General features: G+C 36.6%; 1 protein-coding gene across 4 annotated transcripts in view; it reads right to left on the reverse strand.

The window, feature by feature from the left end:
• The window catches only part of ASTN2 (astrotactin 2), a 1,144,107-nt gene that overhangs the window by 772,002 nt on the left and 351,577 nt on the right, over nucleotides 1-20,528 (reverse strand). For all 4 annotated transcript variants that reach the window (XM_043982377.1, XM_043982378.1, XM_043982376.1 and 1 more), the window contains one exon: nucleotides 10,567-10,674. In XM_043982377.1, coding sequence (XP_043838312.1) covers nucleotides 10,567-10,674 — 108 coding nt within the window. The remainder of the gene's footprint in view (nucleotides 1-10,566; nucleotides 10,675-20,528) is intronic.

The following is a 20,528-nucleotide window of genomic DNA, read 5'->3' on the forward strand; positions in this document are numbered from 1 at the left end:
GGGAGAGAGAGACAGAAAGAGACAGAGACAGAGAGACACAGACAGAGACAGAGACAGAGAGATAATGAATAGCAAATGTAAGTACACCCTTCTTGATTTCATTCGTTTTAAAGACTCATAAAAATAACAAAGCTAGAAAGGTTCCTAGGATTCAGAAATGTTGAAAATAGTCTTAGAGCAAGAAGCAACCTTAGGATATGGAATGTCTAAAGTAGAAGAAACCTTAAAACATAGAATATTAGAGCTATAAGAAAACTTAGGTTATGAGGTATGAAAGCACACATGAATGTTAGATATACTGATGTTGAAACAAAATTTTATAGCTGTGAATGTTTAAGCTAGATGAAACTTTAAAATACCAAATATGAGAACTGGAACTGAGAATTGACCTCACAACATAGAATTTGGAGCTAAATGAAGCCTGAGAAAAATCATTTTGTGGCTAAAAAAAACCCTGTAGAGACAATGTCTCTTCATTTTCTGGACAAAGAAAAGGACTATAGAAAGGAATTGGTACACTAAAATAGAAAAAAAAAAAACATTTAGCAAGCACTTATGATGTGCCACACAAGATCATATAGTTTTTTAGTGACAGTCAGAATCTAAATTTTCTTACTCAGTCAAACTAAAAGAAAAACTAGTTGGACTGCCCATTACAAAGGCAAAAAATCATTTTTCCCCAGCATATGTCTATCTGAGAGAGTTGACGTGAGGCTGGTGGGTATATATGTGACTTGCCAGTTTCATTTAAGAACAACCCCATCAATCCAGACCCACAGAGCTTCTCACAGATGTCATTTTCACATAGCATTTATTTTGGAACTGCTCAGTTAGACCTCTATAAGTCAACTGCAATGCTTCCACAACTACTGGACTGCATTGAAGCATGCTGTGTGTCACATGGAATGATTTTTCAATATGGTCTCCCACTATTACTGCTAGCATCATGGCCAGAGATATAAGGGAGAATGAGTGTTGTGATCTGAATCAGCACTATGGTAAAAGTGACAGCAACAAGGTTTTTGTTTGTTTGGTTTGTTTTGTTTCATTTTGTGTTTGGTTTTGTAATAGAGCTATCTTAGTCTCTGATGAAGTTGTTGAGGCAACTAGTATAAGGGAATTTAGGGAAGAGGAAAGGAATAACTCATAGCAGTCAATATAGGACCAGTTATTACTGTGGAACTCTATTTTAATTGTCTTTAGAAAATAACATGTGAGACTTGGTAAAGATTGTGTTATTCCTATATGCTGACCTCTGAGAAATAGGCTAGGGGAGCTGAATATGTTTGTGTTTATTGATCCCTGAGCATATCATGTGCTATGGTTATACTTAGTAACTCCCAGATTGACCAAGGATAAGGCCTTCCTAGGATAGTTTGGGACTACATCTCTGATATGGCACTTTCTTGATATTTCTCTTCATGTACCCTGGGGATGTTATGAGAGCCCCAGATATAATAGTTGAGGACCAATTACAAGTGGATTTATGTTCACCTTTATGCCATATCCATAGCTTCTAATGAAATAGCATACTTTAGACCAATATGTCAGCCACAGAAAATCCATAATCTTCCATCGACATACCAATACAATATATAACTGGAATCTTTACTAGTGAATGTTCTGTGATCAGCATAATAGGACATTCTACTTTGCTCACCTAGCAGCTTAATCTAGTGGCAATAGTATAGGGATGAGATTCAGGAGACTACCCTGAGCTAAATAGTTTCTAAGATCTGTTCCAGCTATAGTCATTTATGATTGTAACATCCTCATGAGAATTCCCATTACTGATTGTCTTGAAAGGGTACTAGATTTTCTCTCTCTCCCTCCGTGTGTGTGTGTGTGTGTGTGTGTGTGTGTGTGTGTGTGTGGAGAGAGAGAATGAATGAATATATTATGGAGAAGATTCCTGTTCAGATCTGGGTTAAACTATATGACTTGTAAGGATTCTTCAAACTCTAAAATTCCAAGTCTGTGATTTTTGGTAATGTATTGATGAGAAAACTGATACTGATTCTAGAGAACATCGTATTTTAATCCTGAGAAATAACTAATTATACTGGAAATTTAATGCACCAGCATTCTAGTGGACAAGATATCCCAAAGATTTTTTGGTTTTGCTCACATTGTTAGCACATGTATTAGCTTTGTAACTATGGATGAGTCACTAAAATTCTCTGAGTGTTGGACTCCTCATCTATAAAATGGGGACAATAGTGTTTATATTATTTTTAGGATTGTTATCAGGCTTAAATGAGATAATTGTAAAATGATTTGTAAACATAATGTTTGTAAACATTAAAGTGCTATCAATGTCAGCTTCTGTTTATATGTATATATGTGTATACATACTCTATGTACCCATTTGTATGTGTAAATATGTATACACATATATGTATACATATGTGTATACATGTATACATGCACGTATATGTGTATACATACCTGTGTGTGTACACAATTGGAGTCTGGATAGCTTTTTCTGTTTACTCAGTGGCTAAAAGTCCAGTATAATATGATTTAATACAAATTAATCTGTATGAAGGACCTGTATATTTCAAAGAAAATTTTCACACTGGTACCTGCAAAACATTGGGCAGGAAGTATAGGTGAGATGGGTTGGATGTGTCTATAACCGCATGGAGCTATGACAGGAAGACATTGAAATACCAGAGCCACAGTATTTTTGGCTTAGTCAAAAATTCCTTTGTGTACCTTTAAAAATAAGCAAGCATCAGGGGCAGCTGGTGGTGCAGTAGATAAAGCACTGGCGCTGGATTCAGGAGGATCTGAGTTCAAATCTGACATCAGACACTTGACATGTACTAGCTGTGTGACCCTGGGCAAGTCATTTAACCCTCATTGCCCCACAAAAACAAACAAACAAAAATAAGCAAGCATCAAGTGTGGTTCATAGAGCATTGGAGAAGAAGGAAACCTGGGTTCTATTCTAATTTGTGACATTAATAAGCTGTGTACTTGCCTTCTTTAGGCCTTGGCTTCTTCATTGGTTAAATAAGGAAATTGGATTACATGATCTCTAGGTCCCTGTCACATATAACATTTTATTTTCTTCCATTTCATATACTGAAGCCTTTTCTAGTTTGGATCATTTTTATTTGGCCATTCTTTGTTCTGCTCTAACCTTCTATGTGCTAATGTTCTCTGATGCTATGAAGTTTTTCCTAAGTACCCCTCACTGTGTTTACCTTTGCATTGTAGTCTGTGAAGAGAAGGAGTAGCCCTATTCCCTACCCTTAAGGACAATATGTGGCAAATGGGATATTATGGGCATATGATAAGTGTCCATTGTTTTGAGATTTATCTGGTAGTTGCTGATATGGCCTCCTGTCCAGATCATTGTTCCCATTTGATTTGGCATTTACTTATAGAATCTCATATTCAATTGTTTCCTTACTGTTATCCTCAGCTTCATCTCTTCCAAATAAACTAACAGCTCTCCAAGGATAGGGACCCTATTTTCACTTTTTGAGTCTCCCACAGTATCCTGACATAGTTATAGGCTCACAGACAGTCCTCAATAAACTTAATATGACTTGAAATGAAGATTAATTTATAACTGGCAATATCCCCAGGAGTGAACAACCATTAAGACTTAAATATGTGATCAACTAAACCAATGCATAGAACCATAGATTTAGAGTGGGAAAGGACCTCAAATAGCAGCTAGTTCAAACACCCCTTTTTATAAGTGATCCACTGAAACCCAGCAAGGTTAAATCATTTGCTCAAGGTCACACCACACATCTAATAAGTACGTATCAGAGGAGAGATCTTATTTACACAAACAATAAATAAAAAATCTGTGTTTATAAAATACTATTTAAAGGAAGATTCTTCACTAAGGAAAAAAGAAATTTGCTTTTAAAATAATTGATGATGAGAGAATCTCTGAATATTGGAACTTCAAAGGACATCAAAGATCATCTAGTCAAATAGCTTCCATTTACAGAGATAAATACTGGAGCCCCCCCCAAATTGGTGTGACATGCTTAACATCACTATTAAGTAGAAGTACAAAGATTTCAACTTAAGCCTTCTAAACCCAAATTGCTATACCACTGGTTTTTAGAATTCCTCAAAATAGTGATATCTCTAATTAAATGTTAAACAAGATTTGATATGAAAAATTTTGATTTATGAACTTCCTAGCCAATATCTATGAAATAAGATGTTATAGCTCACACTTAATAAGTTTTATTTAATGCAGAGGAAAATAAGATTTCTCTCTTTTCTTGACTTTCCTTCACTTTTCCTCTCTTCACCTCTCCTATCATATCATATCCAAGAAATGGAGAACCTTGAGTCTGAATCTTTTCTTGCCTTTGCCTAACAACCTCACTTTCAGAGAGGAGAAAAGAAGCACTGGAACATCATGGTGCATGTCTTGGGCTTGACTGCAGGCTCCTTAACTCCTAATCAATTTAAGTTTCGAGTAGATTCTGGTGCACCTGTCATGGAGAGAGATGCACCTCACACAGGCTTTTTTATTAACTATTTTGAAGCAATGGGCTGGTTTGAAGTGGTGGGAAACACAGACAGAAGAGATGATAGTCAGGGAAGCATGGTTTATTTTAAGGCTTGCAGAAATGCTGTATGGCAGAACGGGGCTAGAAGCTGTCCTCCTCCTCCTGCTCCCCTCCTCCCTTTCTCATCTCTGCCATGGAGCCTCAAAGCCTCATTAAGCACATTATATCACTCACAAATGACACAAACTACAGCTGAACTTGAGGAAACAAGGTTATACTGTATTTGCAAACAGGTTGACGGCTACCAGGGAATCACTGCACTTGACATTCTCCTGCTGCTTGATAGTTGAGGTTGGTGGTAGTAGTTGTTTTTTTCACAGGCATTTTTAAAAGGTGAGACATATAGAGTGGAATGAAAAACACTTTGGGTTTCCTCTGACAAACTCATTTCTTCTCCACGGAGAGAGATGAAAAGAGAAGAGAGAAGGAGGAAATGGAAGACCCCTTTCCTGTAAAGATAAGTAACAAGAAGTTACCAGTGATTTTGCAGCTGGAAGAATGGGTTTAAATCTGATAAATATTACCCAGAAGCAGAATTTAGAATTTAGAAAATGTGCCTTAGAATAAAACAACAATAATTGTTGTTTTCATAACCAATAGGTATGGGACCCAGAACATCCCAGTTAGAGTCTGAAGCTACCTCAGAGACTAGGAGTTGGCAAAGAGCAAAATGCAGGTCTTAGCCTGTTTTTGTATGGCCTGCAAGCTTAAAAAGGGCCCAGCTCCATACAAAAATAGGTAGAGGGTGGTATTTGTTCCCCAGGCCAGATTTTGCCTATTCTTGTTATAGACCATCTAGTTATAGGATAATGATAGGTTATCTTTGTATAGTGCTTTAAAGTTTGCAAAATACTTTCTCCAAAACTTTCCTGTCAGATTGGAAACACATAAAAATTACAATCTTCACTTTTACAAATGAGGAAATGGGGGCACAGGGAGATCACAGGACCATGTCTGTAGAGCTTCAAGAGATCTTAGAGACCATATAGTCCAACTTACTCATTTTCAGATGAATAGGCTAAAGTTTAGAGAGGTTAAATGACTTTTCCATTGTCACATAGATACTGTCAGAATCATCAGGATTTAAAACCAGGTCTTTCGACTTTAAGTTCAATGCCCTTTCTACTAGACCACCCTGCCTTTTTATTTATTTTTTTTTATTTTTATTTTATTTTATTTTTTTTTTTTAGTGAGGCAATTGGGGTTAAGTGACTTGCCCAGGGTCACACAGCTAGTAAGTGTTAAGGGTCTGAGGCCGGATTTGAACTCAGGTACTCCTGAATCCAGGGCCGGTGCTTTATCCACTGCGCCACCTAGCCGCCCCCACCCTGCCTTTTTAAGAAATTAGAGCTGGAAGGGATTTTAAGGATAAGCTGGTCTAAGGAACTTTTTTACATTATGAGGAAATTGAGGCAGAGACAAAGTGACATGCTCATGTTAACACAGCTAGTAAATAACAAAACTGTATTTCAAGCCTGTGCCTTCTCACCAGGGCTTTTCTCACAATATTGATTTATTTCCCTCAATGGATAGATGACAAAGGGAAGAAAAGAACAAGAGAGCTGGAATCTAACTCTCCTGACTTCTTTAGGATATACAATGACCCAGCTTTCTTCTGAAGGACTTCTATTTTAGCAAAGTCTTCTTCCTTTAAATTGTATGTCATAGATAAAGAACACTATATTTGGAGTGATGGTATCTGGATTTGCATCCCAGCTCTGGTTCTTACCAACTGTATGACATTCAGCAAAACACTTAATTAGTATGGGATCCAGATACCTCATTTGCAAAATGAGAGGGTTGGATTAGGTGGTCTATAATGTAAGATGCCTTGTAGCTCCATTTACATCAGTCCTATAAACTCCAACTACTACTTGATTTGGGGTAATAGCTCAGCTTCTTTCTTCAGGAACAGCTGAGGATTTATTGTGAATTAAGTAGGGATCCACAGTATGATCAACTTAGCTCATACTCTATCTTTTTCTCCCCTTTTCCCCTCTATCCATTTGCATTTCATCATCTCCTACTCTGCCACAGATACAGCCAGGCTGTCTTGCCCTGACACAGAGGGATTTGCTGACTCACTGAATTTTCAAGGAAAGTAATGTTATATGGAGATATGGTTATAGAAGAAAGAGGAAGGGAGAGAGATAATGGTGATAAAGGAGAAAGCTGAGACTAATGAGCACAGGGATGAAAAATTCAAGGGGAAGAAGACTCATTCCATTCTGAGGCTATACTCCCACATTCTCCATGGAATAGAAGCAGAGGAATGTGGAGGTGAAGGACAAAGGGAAGGGCATGAAGAACTCATAGGTTAAGAAGTCCCCATTAAGCTCTTACATTCTGTCTGCCAAATCCCCTTCCACCTCAGATATTCTATGATTCGGTCTCTGGGAAACAATCACCAAGATAAAACTTGATCAAGAAAATACTATATATTTCCATGTATTCTACTTTAATATGTTGAATGATGTATTTTCAGTATGGGGGAAGATATGAACAAAACAGCATATGTTCTCCAAGAGATAAAAGAGGGGAGGAGAAGACAGTATCACCTTTCCTATAAGACAAGTGGAAAGGAGTTGCCTGCCATATCACAGTTAAAAGCAGATACACATACAAATAAACACACAATCAAATAAATAAATAAATGGGTGAATGAATGATTGAATAAATAATTGGATGAATCATATAAAATGAATGAATGAATGAACGAATGAACAAATGAATGAATGAATGAAAAAGAATGAATGAGCAGGTGAGCAAACAAATGGATAGATATATATGTGGATAGATAGATAGATAGATAGATAGATAGATAGATAGATAGATAGATAGATAGATAGATAGATAAATGGCTTAGCAAGAAAGATCAATGATTGTCTCTGCTCATCTCCCCTGCTTCTCCTCTCCATTACTCCCTAACTTCTTATTTCCTCCATAGCTTTCTTGTCTCATCATTTTGGATTTCCCATCTAACTCCAGGTGGACAATTTGCCCAATAGTGCCCTATAATTTTACAGCACTTTGAAATCTTCAAAGCATTTTCACATGTATCATGTTGTTGGAATGTCACAAACACCCTCTGATATATGAAGAGAAATTTATAAAGAAAACATTTTTAAGAATATGTACTTCTTAAAAATAGTATAGATTGGGTTGTCTCAGGAGAGGATAGATCCCCTCTTTCTACAAGTTTTCAAGAAGATACCGAAAAAATCTATTGTCAAGATGGTATGGAGAGAATTTCAGTTGAATTTCAAGTTCAACTACATGGTCTCTAAAGTTCCTTCCAACCATGGGATTTTGTGACTTTATGATTTTACATTATCATTCTAATTATATCAGTGAATAAATTGAGGACCAAAAGACACAAGTAACTTGCATGTTGTCAGATGTTAAGTCAGTGGCAAAAATGGAACCAGATCTATGTTTTCCTGAACCCTGCCCCATATTCCACTTGTTAACTCTCTCTAATTTTTTTTCCCTTCACACCTACCCCCTTTCTCTTCCTCCACATGTCCACTTTTCAAACATAGCCTCAAGAATCTGACATTCTTATGGTCTAAGAAACCCTCTCAATACTAATCTCTACTTTGGTATAATACCTTGGGATAGTCAAAGACCTTTCATTACTATATACAATTTAACTTGTACTTGTAGGGATGCATCACCTTCTGGTGATGCCCTGTGCAATAAATAAGACACTGTGTGCAAGCCCAAAGACAACTGTAAAGAAATTCACTTAGCTCTTTGGCTACTCTATTTCATATCTTAATCAGGGTGGCCATCAGACTCTGACTTCTAGTCCCCAGGGTCAGTACTATATCTTTGCACATTGCCAAGTCCAGAATGCTTAACAACAACAAAAATAGTTAGATAGATAGATAAAGTGAATAAGTAAATAGATGGATGGATGGATAGATAAATAGATAAATGAATGAATAAATAAATAAATGGATGAATGAATGAATGAACAGACAGATGAACAGACAAATGAACAAACAAATGAACAAATAAATAAATAAACAAATGAATGGATGAATAAATAAATAAATAGTATGCCGAAAAGTTTTAATCCTAGTTGTTTGGGGTATTGCATGATGGACTGATATATTGGAAACTTCAGCTCACAAAACATCCATCAGGGAAATCTGATGAACAGGGGCAAAAAGAGAGGAGGAAAACTATATTGGAGGGGAGGTAGGGAATAGGAGACTAAAGATGAAGAATAGGAGAAGAGGATATAAAAATAGGGAGGAGGAGAAAAGGGATAAAAATGGAAGGAAGAAGAGGGATGAAGGAAGAGAGAAGAGGACTTAAAAACAATCTTCATGTCAAGGGGATGACAATTATGGTAAAGGAGAACTGAGAATCAGTGAAATAAAAGCTCAAATTACATTATCAGAACAAAATGGAAAGCAAAAATCTTATTTGGTGATGAAAGGAACAGTGAAGAAAGGATTACAATGATGGAGGAATAAATAAAGTGAAGTCCCCATTTTATTTTATCAGTGACCTTGATAAAGGTGTAGATAGCATGCTTATCAGATCTGTAGGGTGTATGAAGCTAAAGATAACTAATACATTGAATGGTACAATAAAGATATAGAAAGACCTCAAGCTGTGGCAATAAGCACATTATTAAGGCAAAATTTAAGAGATCAATATGAAGTCCCGCACTTGCATTTAAAAATGAATTGCTGAAAGACAAGGTAGTGGAGACTTGACTAGAAAACAATTCATGTTAAAGAGCACCAGGGAACAACACCCAACATGCACCAATAATATCCTGTGGCAGCTCAACATTTGATGTGACAAGCTACATAAAAAGAGACACATTGGTCTAAGATGAGAGAGTGGGAGTTCCACTGTGTTCTGCCATGATCAGAATACATGTGAAATAATGTGGTCAGTTCTGAGTAAGATATTTTAGGAAACTGCATCATGTCCAGAAAATGTTGCCCAAAATAAGGAGAATAGTGGAGAAAAATGCTATATGTTAAAGGAAATATGTATTTTTAGCCTGAAGAAGAGAAGGTTTAAGTAAGGACATAACATCAAAGATCTACAACCAGATGGGACTTCAGAGCTATATGTTTCTACCCCCTTATTTTATTGATGAGGAGACTCACGTATGAAATTTTCATATAGACTTATTTAGGTCTTAATATAGAGCATAAGTAGTCAGAACAGAGAGTTTCACAAAGTCATATTTCAGCTTGATACAAAGAAAAACAATTCATAAAAGAGGTGACTAATAGTGGAAAGGATTGCCTTGGAGGGCAATAGATTCCCTAAATTTAAAAGCCTTTGGGTGAAAGTTGTGTAATCACATATTGGTAATGTTGTAAAAGGGTTTCCTTTTGGGTTAAAAGTTGGATTCAATGACTTCTGATGTCTCCTTCAACTGAGAGTCTATGACCCTATCAGGAAATGTGATAACAGATTAATAGGCAGATAAGTGATATCAGAGAGGAGAGAAAGAAGAAGTATTCCACTATTGTCTGTACCAAAATGAAAATATAATGGAGATAGCTTGGTTAAATTAATTTAGGTAGGTGGCTAAAATTTTTATGTAGAAACTAGTAGTTTAGTTTTGTTCCTATCCTTTTCTTATCTTTTATTTATTATCAGAAACACTATTATCATTTTTTCTTTGAATATAATCAATTAGTCCAGGTTACAGAAGTCCATTCTCTTCTTCCTTTTATTCTATGTGCTAGAGACCTGAAGGAGTTATGAGGGACTAGTAACTGAGGAGGACAATAAGGAGTAGCTGGTGATAGGGGGACAAGGGAAAACTAATTCATAGGAAAGACTCCTTGAGAAGAGAAAAATGTATGACATGCTTACCATTTATATGTGGGATGTGTTATAGGTGTGAGTCTCTAGACAGCTCTCAGTATTTGTGTTTGAAATAGATGAACAGATCCTGGCTTGGCTCAGCACCTCAAGCTTCCTTGACCTAAGATCCTTCCCAGTGCCCTTCACGGGTGAAGAAACTTACCTTTGCTTCTACGCCTGCTCCGATACTGCTCTGTATAGAAGGTCAGCTGTGTCTCATCATCTGCCTCAGAGCCTGAGTTTCCCTTGGTTCTTCCAAAACCTATTCCCCCTATAAGAAAATTGGAAAACATTGGAATCAGCTTCTTGGAAATCCATACATTTGGCAAGTTTTTTTCATGTAAACCCTAAAAACCAAATTGGACCTTTTCCACCCTCTACCCAGTTTACTCAATATCAATTACAAAACCATCATATCATGAAATTAGAAGAGTTCTTAGAATACAAACTTTTTAAAACATCAAACATAGACTATTAGACATGGAAGGAAATTTATAACAGAATATTGTACTAGAAGTAATCTTAGAGATTATTTAATCTATTCTCATAATTTCATAGAAGAAACTGAGATCTAGATCTGGAAGTTGAGGGAATTGAATCAGATGATTGCTAAGGACCTGTCCAGCTTTAAATCTCTCATCCTATATGAATCAACTTGTCTAAAATCATACAGCTGATCAATGACAGAACCTACGCAAGAATTTGGGCCTTATGTTATGAAACATAAAGACAATTTAATTTTTTAATTTCGTTATTTCAAAATAATTTACCATATCTAACTAATGCAGGAGTCTCTCTCTTCCCAAATTACTTTATATTTATCTTTCTGTGTACAAATTGTAAACTGACAAATCTGCTTTCATCAACCATACTCCCTGACCCCGAACATTGGACTGTAACCTCCTTGAGTACAAAGATTGGTTCCATTCTCTCTCTCTCTCTCTCTCTCTCTCTCCATCCATCCATCCATCCATCCATCTGTCCATTCATCTAGTCTTTGTATCCCTAGTGTCATATCCCCAAGCTATGTGCATAATGCAATTCCTTGCACCTAAGAAGCACTTAATAAATGTTTTAATTGAATTTAAATGAGATTTTATTTACAAAATTTCGATTTCCCCCCAACTTTTTAGCAACACAGGTATTGAATGAAACAATACAAATTTATATTCCAATCAGATACAGCAATTCTGCTGTAATACTTAATTCTATTCTCTCTATAATATTCTGGGACTAGATCTGTGCCATCTCACAAAAAATGTCTGAGATAGTTATTATCCAGGACATTGGAGGAGAAATTCGATCACATATTGTGAGAGTATGAGAGTAGCTGTTGAGTGTCTAGGAGCAAAATAATCAGCTGGGGCTAAGGATACTCAGGGACCTATTCCCTTATCTTTTATCCTCTGGTATGACTTGGAACAAGTCACAATCTAATTTCTCAATCTGTAATAGGAGATCTCTGAATTAGATTATTTATAAGGTCTCTGAGTTCTAATAATCTATGAGTCTATAATACTGATAGTAAATTTATATGAGTGTCTACATTATTTAATAAATAATGTTATTCTTACTGCTGCTAAAATGCAGTTCCCAGGCAGAACACTTTACTAGGAATCTATAAACTAAACCCTAGATTCTTTTTTTGCTGTCCAGCGAAAAGAGCATTGGACCTGGTTCAAAGGACCTGGGTTCAAATCTCATTTGTGAATCGGACCATACATGTGACTTTTGAAAAGTCACTTAACCTCTCCTTGCTTTCCTCAACAATAAAATGATGGCTGGAGGAAACCTAGGGGTAGGGAAAGGCTAGTTGTCCTCTAGGCAAGTATTTATCCACACATTTTGGAGCTAAAGGGACCTTAGACATTAGCAGGCCCAAGTCCTTCATTTTACTATGGGTAAAGAAACAGGCTCAAAGAGCAAGAGTGATTTGTTTGAAGATTATACTCAGAATATAGTTAGGACTTGCAATTAGGTCCTCAGATTCTGAATACAATTTGAAAAATTAAATTTCCTTTTTTTATTTTGAATACAGCCATCAACAAATAAACAATCTTGTATAAAATGAATAAAGATTATATGTGAAATTATGAACTTGTATTATGCAGTTTGTTTTTGAAAGTATGCTAAATTTAACAGGGTAGTAACAAAATCGACACTCATGTCTCCTTCTAAACTTCTTGTATTTTTTCTTTGTTTTTAGGGTTTAATTATTGCTTTTGAGGATCATTTGAACCAGAAATAATATAAATTAAGCTTAAACAACTCAATACTCTGTACATGCACTTGCGCGCGCGCGCACACACACACACACACACACACACACACACACTCCACACTAGTTCCCTTAGAAGGTAGAAATGAACATAAGCTGACTCCTACTCTTTATTTGTCAGAAATAAAGATCCATGAGACATCTGGGCAAACACAGACCTCACTGAGTTGCTCTCATCAATTCCCACACCTGTATCCTAATGTTCCTAAGATAATGTATACTCCATCCTTAACATGTCCTTAATTAACTCTAAGTCCTGGGTGTTTTTTTTTTTCCCTTCCACATTCAGGCTCAACAGGGTGCCACAGAAATGATATGAGTTGAAGTTCTAATGGTCCTGTATAAGTGTACATATGCATTTGACTGTTCTAACTACAATAATCCACATTTTTGTCATCTTTTGAGTTTTACAAAATGATTTCTATGCCTGAAAGGTTAGAACATATGCCTAGCTTTAGTCCTTAGAGTATGCCAAATTGCTCTTTGCCTTCTTCTAATCCTATCACATGAAAAAATTGGGAAGCTGTTTCCTGGCCATGAGTAACTCAGAAGTTGGTACCATGTGGATGATAAAATGTTTTATTGGCTGTGAACTGAAAAAAAAAAATGCTGACTCAGAGTTTCTGAACTGCACTGAGTGTGCACACAAAAAAATGTGACATGCTCACCTTTCAATTTCTTTTCTTAGCATTTTCGATGGTTCCTTTGAGCTACCAGGCAGTTGAAGAACAGTTGGTGACATTCTTCCCTCTCCTCACCTGGATGCTGTATCTCTGAGCAAGCATTTCTACTTGTGTTTTTTCCCCCTGATGTTAGGTGAATGGTTATTCTGAGGTGGGAATGCTCAGGGGAGATCTTGAGAGGTCCTTTACAGATACCATGGCTAACTCTAAGGTTGTAGACACCTAAATGGTAATAGCTCCAGACAATTAATAGCTGTGTGACCTTGAGTAAGTCACTTAGCTCTGTTTACTTTTGTTTCCTCAACTGTAAAATGAGGATCCTAATAGCACCTACCTCCCAGAGTTGCTGAGAGGATCAAATAAGATAATATTTGTAAAGTACATAGCATATAGCAAGAAATTAATAAGTGCTTGTTTCCCTCCTTTGAAAAGATTTACAAAGTATATACATACACATATGTGTATAGGTATAGGTATAAGTAAAGGTATGGGTATGGGCATGGGCATGGGCATGGGCATAGGTAGAGATAGAGATAGAGATCATGAAGATAGAGATCGTAGAGATAGAGATAGAGAAAGAGATGAGATAGAGAGATAGAGGAGATGAGATAGAGATAGAGATACACACATTCATTTGATACTAACCACATATAACCTAGTGAAATAAGTAGGGAAAATAGTATAATACTCATTAGGGGGTGTATACGTGGTAGCTAAGAGTCCAGGTACCTCATTCACAGTGACAAAACTGAGATATATGAGCACTGGGATGCTGTCCTAATTTTTCTGCCTCTCTATCCAGTGTGTCATTTCCAGAGACCTCCCAAATCCCCAGCCCCAAGGTTCTATCAGCCTCAGAGACTGCAGAACAGGCACAAACTCTGCCAGATTCTATTCTCTTGTCTTAAAGTTTATAAGACTCTTGTCTGAAATAGAGCTGGCACAAAACTGCTGGAGCTTTTTGCAAATGACAGGAAAGAAGAGAACTCTGGAGATTAGCGGGGCATTTTAAACTGCCATTAAAATATTTTACTGTTTAAAAAAAAAGGACCTTTTTGTTCATCTAGATTATAGTCCAAGCATCGCCATTCTTGGCATAGGAAAAGAAGCGGCAAAAGTGGAAGCAGTTACAGTCCCCTTCCTTTAGCCTTGTCAATATTTCATTTTCTGTCCAGTGCTCTGGGTGCAGGATGAAGGGCTATTTGCCCTGGAGATGTAGACTTGAACAAGGACCCCAAGCCCAGAAGAATGAAGGGGGTGTGGTGTGAAAATTCATCTCTGCCCATTTCAACCTCAAGACACTCACTTGGCATAATAGAAAGAGCATGGAGTTACTTTGTGAACTTCATCAAATCCTTTAATTTAGCTGGGCCTCAGTTTCCATTGATGTAAAATGGGCAGACTAACCTTTACCTTTCTATGCTTGATAGGGTTATTCTGAAAAAACAAATTAAAAAAGAAAACACTTTGCCAATAGCATGGTGTAGTGAATGGTGTGCTGGCCCTGAAGTTGCAAGACATAGGTTTTTTTTAACCATTCTGAGATTCAATTTTCTTATCTATATAAAATAGGAATAATATACCTGTAACACCTATAACACAGGGCTGTTATAAGAATCAAATGAGATATTGTATGTAAATTGCTTTGTAAACTTTGAAAGTGCTATATAAATGTAACTGCTTATATTATGATGATTAATAAATTATAAATCACTATTGAAAGGTATTATTATTATTATTAGTCCCTCTGTTGTTTTATCCATACTATAGTATTATCTAACCATTATACTTACCAAAGGTAAGCTCCTTCAGGGCAGGGACCATTAGGCTTAGCATAGGAAGGATGAGATATTCTAAACAGTCAATTTATTTTAAAAGTGTTTAAAGGGAATTCAGTCAACCCTTGTTCAACATCTTTTAATATTACCCCACTGACTAATAAGTAACATTTAAATTCCTAAGCCTAGAATTAAAAGCCCATCCTCCTCTTCAATTCCAATCTAAGGTCGAACTATCATTTTTAGCTTTATTTTCTACTATGTTTTGTTAACAATTCCAAACAATCTAGCCTACTTGGAGTTCCTGGAACCTATCCCTTATTCTTAAATACATTCTGGACACTTGGATTAACACTCTCTTGGATGCATTTTTTTGTCTATTATCCTACCTATTCTTAAGGACTTGGCCTACATATACCTTTCTTCCTTGATTCCCTCCATCTGGTGCCACAGCATACTAGAAGTCCCCTCTGGTATGTCTCATGATCATACAGATAACCAGTCACATAAGCTACTGCATAAAAATGGAGTTGCCTCTAAGAAACCGAAAGTTTCTTGAAGACAGAGACAAATCTGGTGCTTATTCAGTTATGCCTTGCTATTTCAACCAAGCTTAAATTGAAAACATTTAGGGGGTGAGGAGAGGAGGTGGCAATTCAGGTCAGCATTATCTCCTACATATTTTTGGAGCTCAGGACCTCATATGTAGGTGACATCCCCTAGGCACTTGGAGTATTGGCTCAGTTCAGAATCTATTCCTTCCTCCTGCCCATCAGAACTCACTAATTATTATTCCTTCCTGAGAGGAACTGCTCCAAACTTAGCTGACAGATTGGAAAATAGCCAATAAACCACTTTTCATGAAGGTGCTAATAGAAGAATGTCTTATAGAGCCCAATGACATTTACAGATGAATTTAAAGTCCAAAATACCTTCAATATCACCAGGGTCTGATATCTTTCCTCCTGCTTCAGTCCTGAACTCTAAGTCTTCCATACAATGGGCAATCAAAGTACCTCAATATTTCAAGGATTTGTGATTTTGCTATAGTAGGTACTCTTGCCACAAATTCTGTGATTTAGTAGAAGGTGTCGGGGAGTTAGTGTGGCCAAAACATCCATCACCTTGCAGTCACAGTACAAATAAACATTCTCTACTTCTGGTAGGTTTGTCCTCATCACTGGCCCAAACTCAAAATCTTCACAGATTGGTATATCCTGAAATTGCTATGTACATTTTGTTTTCCATTTGAACTTCAAAGTAACCCTGTGATACAGTAACAACATAAAATAGTATCCCAATTCTACAGAAAATGAAACTAGGGTCTCAGAGAAGGTAAGCAATTTGCCAATAGTCACAAGTTATCAAAGATTGGATTTGAATCTTGTCCTTCCTGACTACAAGTACATCCATCTATACATGGGGACACCCTATCTTTGTTACGCCTGAAACTAGTCCAGTAATTCGCATGTAGGAGACACTTAATAAATGCTTACTGTGGTGGTAGTGGCAATGTGACATTGAAGCACTCAGTGAATGCTTACTAATCACAAAATCTTGGAATACCAGAGTTCAGAAAGACTATGAATGAAATAATAAATGGATGAATAAATCAATCAACCAAATAATGAATCCTTATAAGATTACAGATCATGTGATCCAGGATTTATACCTGAAATGAATGTTAGAGGCCATCAAGTCATACCACCTCATTTTACTAATGAAACTGAGGCCCAGATGGGTAAAGTGACTGACCCAAGGTCCCACAAATGAGAAGAAACAAAGCTGGGATTGCAGCCCTGATCCTTAAACTCCAAATCCATTGCTCATTCAATTATAAATATTTCTAGAGTTTATGTTAGTCTCTGGAAATACAAAGACAATAAACAGTTCTTATCTTTAAGTAGCTTATATTTTAATGAAGAAAGAGGCATCATGAAAATAATATATAAAGATGTGTATGTATATGTATATATACACATATACTTATATGTGTATATATATTTTAAATATATACAAAAAATATATTTGTAAATCAAGTTGTATGTTTGCCTGAATATATAAAAAATACCTATTTCCTTCCTTCACTTTGTATATAACATATATATCATATTATATATAAACATAATTGTGTGTATTTATATATATACACAATATATATATATGTGTGTATGTGTGTGTGCATATGTGTATATATATAAAACAAATGTTTGTTTCCTTCCTTCACTTTGTGTATGTATATCAATGTATATGTATATTTGTATGTCTATCACAAATGATTGTTTCCTTCCTTTCTTTACCACATATATGTATAATATAGATAGAAATATAGATGTATATTTTGTATATCTATATCTATCTATCTATATTATCTATCTATCTATATATATACATTTTTGTGCATATACATACACATGAAGGCACACACACAAACTGAAGCAAGGGAAAAAAAGAAAGAAGAATTTTTTAAGTGTTTATAGTGTGCCAAACATTGTGCTACGTGAATATAAGGCAGTTTTGCAGAGAGGGTACAAGCATCCAGGGTCTCAGAAAAGGTTTCATGTAGAAGACGAGATCTAAGCTTAGTCTTGAAGGAAAACAGAGCTGCTAAAAGGTGGGGGTGAGGAAGGAGAGCAAACTAGACATGAGGACAGCTATTCCAAAAGGATGGAGATGGAAAATGGTGTATGGTATGAGTGGAACAGCTGGCAGGCCAATACTGCTGAACTGAAAAATTCAAGTAGGAGAGTAATTCATAAAGTTGTGGAGAAATTTGTCACACACAGGAGATGAATGAATGGTGCCATGTTTGTAGATGGAGAAGGGTGACAAGAATCTCAGCACCAGAAAGGACCTCAGAGCCAAGTAGCTCAGTCAACTTCTTGGTCCAGTCCATGTTTACAGAACTTCAACAACAATACTTTCTTTCTGAAGCCAAACCAGGCTATTTTATTGGGGAGGGGGATTAAAGAGGAAGAAGGAAGATTATCATCTAGTTCAAGAAGTCTAGTGCATTGCTATCTCCACACTAGCTTATAATAATAGAGGCAGCTAGGTGGAGCTGTGGATAGAGCACTGGATCTTGAGTCAGGAAGATCTGAGTTCAAATACAGCCTCACATATTTCCTGGTTGTGTAACTCTGCGCAAATCAGTTAAGCGCTATCTGCTTCTCAACTGTACAATGAAGATAATAATGAGGCCCACCTCTCAGGGTTGCTGGGAGGATCAAATGAGATTTGTAAAGTGCTTAGGTACTTACTAAATATTTATTCCTTTCCCTTCTACTAAGCAGAAACTACACTGGCCTAGGAATCAGAATATATGGGTTCAAGGTCTGTGTCTATTACTATCTATGGCCAAATAAATTCCTATCTCAGAGTCAAAGATTTAAAAATGGAAGATATATTAACAGGTCAAATTATACAATCTTTTAATTTTCCAGTTGAGGAAATTAAGGCTTAGAGAATATAGGTGACTTGTCCAAAGTCATAAACAAAGGAAATGGTAGCCATGTGTTTGGAGTCCGGGTTTTCTGACTCCAGATCATACAAGATTTCCATGACATCCCCCTGGCTCTTTTGGGTCTCCATTTCCTCATTTTTAAAAAGAGGAAGTTGAACATTGAAGATGTCTAAGTTCCTTTCCAACTTTGAACCCTAAGATCCACTATTTTGGGTGGATTGTGTTTTAGTCTGGTAATGTGATACCATGGAAAGAGCATTGCATCTGACGTCAGTGGGTTCAAACATGAGTTTGATATGGGCCCAAATCCTGGTTCTGACACTCTCTATATAATACTGGGCAAATCACCTAATCCTGTTTGGGCTTCAGTTTACTCATCTATAAGATGAAAATCTTAGATTAGATGACCTTGAAGGTCTCCAAATCTATATCTATGATACTATATATTATTATAAGGAGTAGAGAGATCAATGATTAACTCAAATAAATAAATCCTTAATGATGGATTCATATGGACTGTGATTGATTAGTAGAGGAGAGATGTTTCTAAGGCAAAAGAGATTTCCTAATAATAACCATCAAAGCATACTGCATAGGAAGTTATCAACTTTATTCATCTATATGGCCAGTCCTGCTGAAAGCAATATGCATTTAGAATCAGGTTTGGGTTTGCCTTATGGCTCTGCCATTTATTAATTGGATGACTCCATGCAAGTTAATTCATTTCTCTGGGCCCATCAGTAAAATGATGAGTGTAGACAAAATGATCCCTAAGGTCCTGCATAGTTGTAAATACTCTGGTAAACCCAAGGCTACTCAATGTTTTAAATCTAACAGCATCAAATCTTCCATGAACCCTGGGGAAAGGGATCTTCACTTGATTAGTGAGCCTTGGGAGATGAGAAGACATCATTGGATGCCTGGGGATTACCTCACAACAACATGGAGCTGGGAGAAGCTCGTTTCTAAAGTGTGGACAGACATAACTCGCAAGGGTAAGGACCAATTATGAACTCAGAGATGACTCAGACTGCTGTTTTAAAAAAAAAGTACCCTTTGCTGGCATTTTAATACCCTGTAGATGATTTAGGGCACTAAAGTGTAGTCATTAATTACCTTGGGCCCCATGAATATTTCCATTAGGGTCCTAAAGATAGCAAATGGCTAGAACATGATAGCACTATGAAAGGGCTGATCAGAGCATTTAGATGAGTACATAAACAGCTTCATGTACTAGCACCGCCTACACTTCCTCAGTGAAGGAGGGAGGGAGAATGGGGAAAGAGGAGAGGAGCAGAAGCTAGACGTTAGGCTCTGAATCACCAAGTTGAACTCTGGTTAGACAGATGGGGAATTGTCTCCAGGTACTTGGTGTTATCAGCTATTGTTCAGTGCTTTATTCACAGTACATCTCATATATATCTTGGAATGAATGAATGAATGAATGGATGAATGAATGAATGACTTAGCCTCAGGAGACCAAGTCTCTGTTACTCACTCAGGGATGGCTGTCAGTGACTTAATTTCACTGGATCTAAGTTTTTGAATATTTTAAAGGGGAGGATACATGGATTACGTGGTCTCTGAGGTATCTTCTAAAGTTTTCATTTTTGAAATCAATATGTAATCTGGATTCCCAAGAAACCACTTTATTCAGTGTTAAAAGGTTCCTAAGCAGGGTCAACCTTAAAACTAAGTAGAATACATTGGTAGCTACACGGCACAATTCTGGAAAGTTCCCAGAAAGGCCTTACAGAATACCTGCATTTTTTTCTTCTTTTTGAACATAAATACCTTGAGACAGAATGACTCTTGAAGTTACTAAAATATTAGTGTGATAGCAGTCTGGTATGATCAAGAACATTTAAGAGAGAAAGAACCTGTGTTCTTAGCATATCTCTATCACTAATTTACTGTCTTCCT

The sequence above is a fragment of the Dromiciops gliroides genome, chromosome 2 (assembly GCF_019393635.1).
Source record: "Dromiciops gliroides isolate mDroGli1 chromosome 2, mDroGli1.pri, whole genome shotgun sequence".
In the NCBI taxonomy this organism is placed as follows: Eukaryota; Metazoa; Chordata; class Mammalia; order Microbiotheria; family Microbiotheriidae; genus Dromiciops; species Dromiciops gliroides.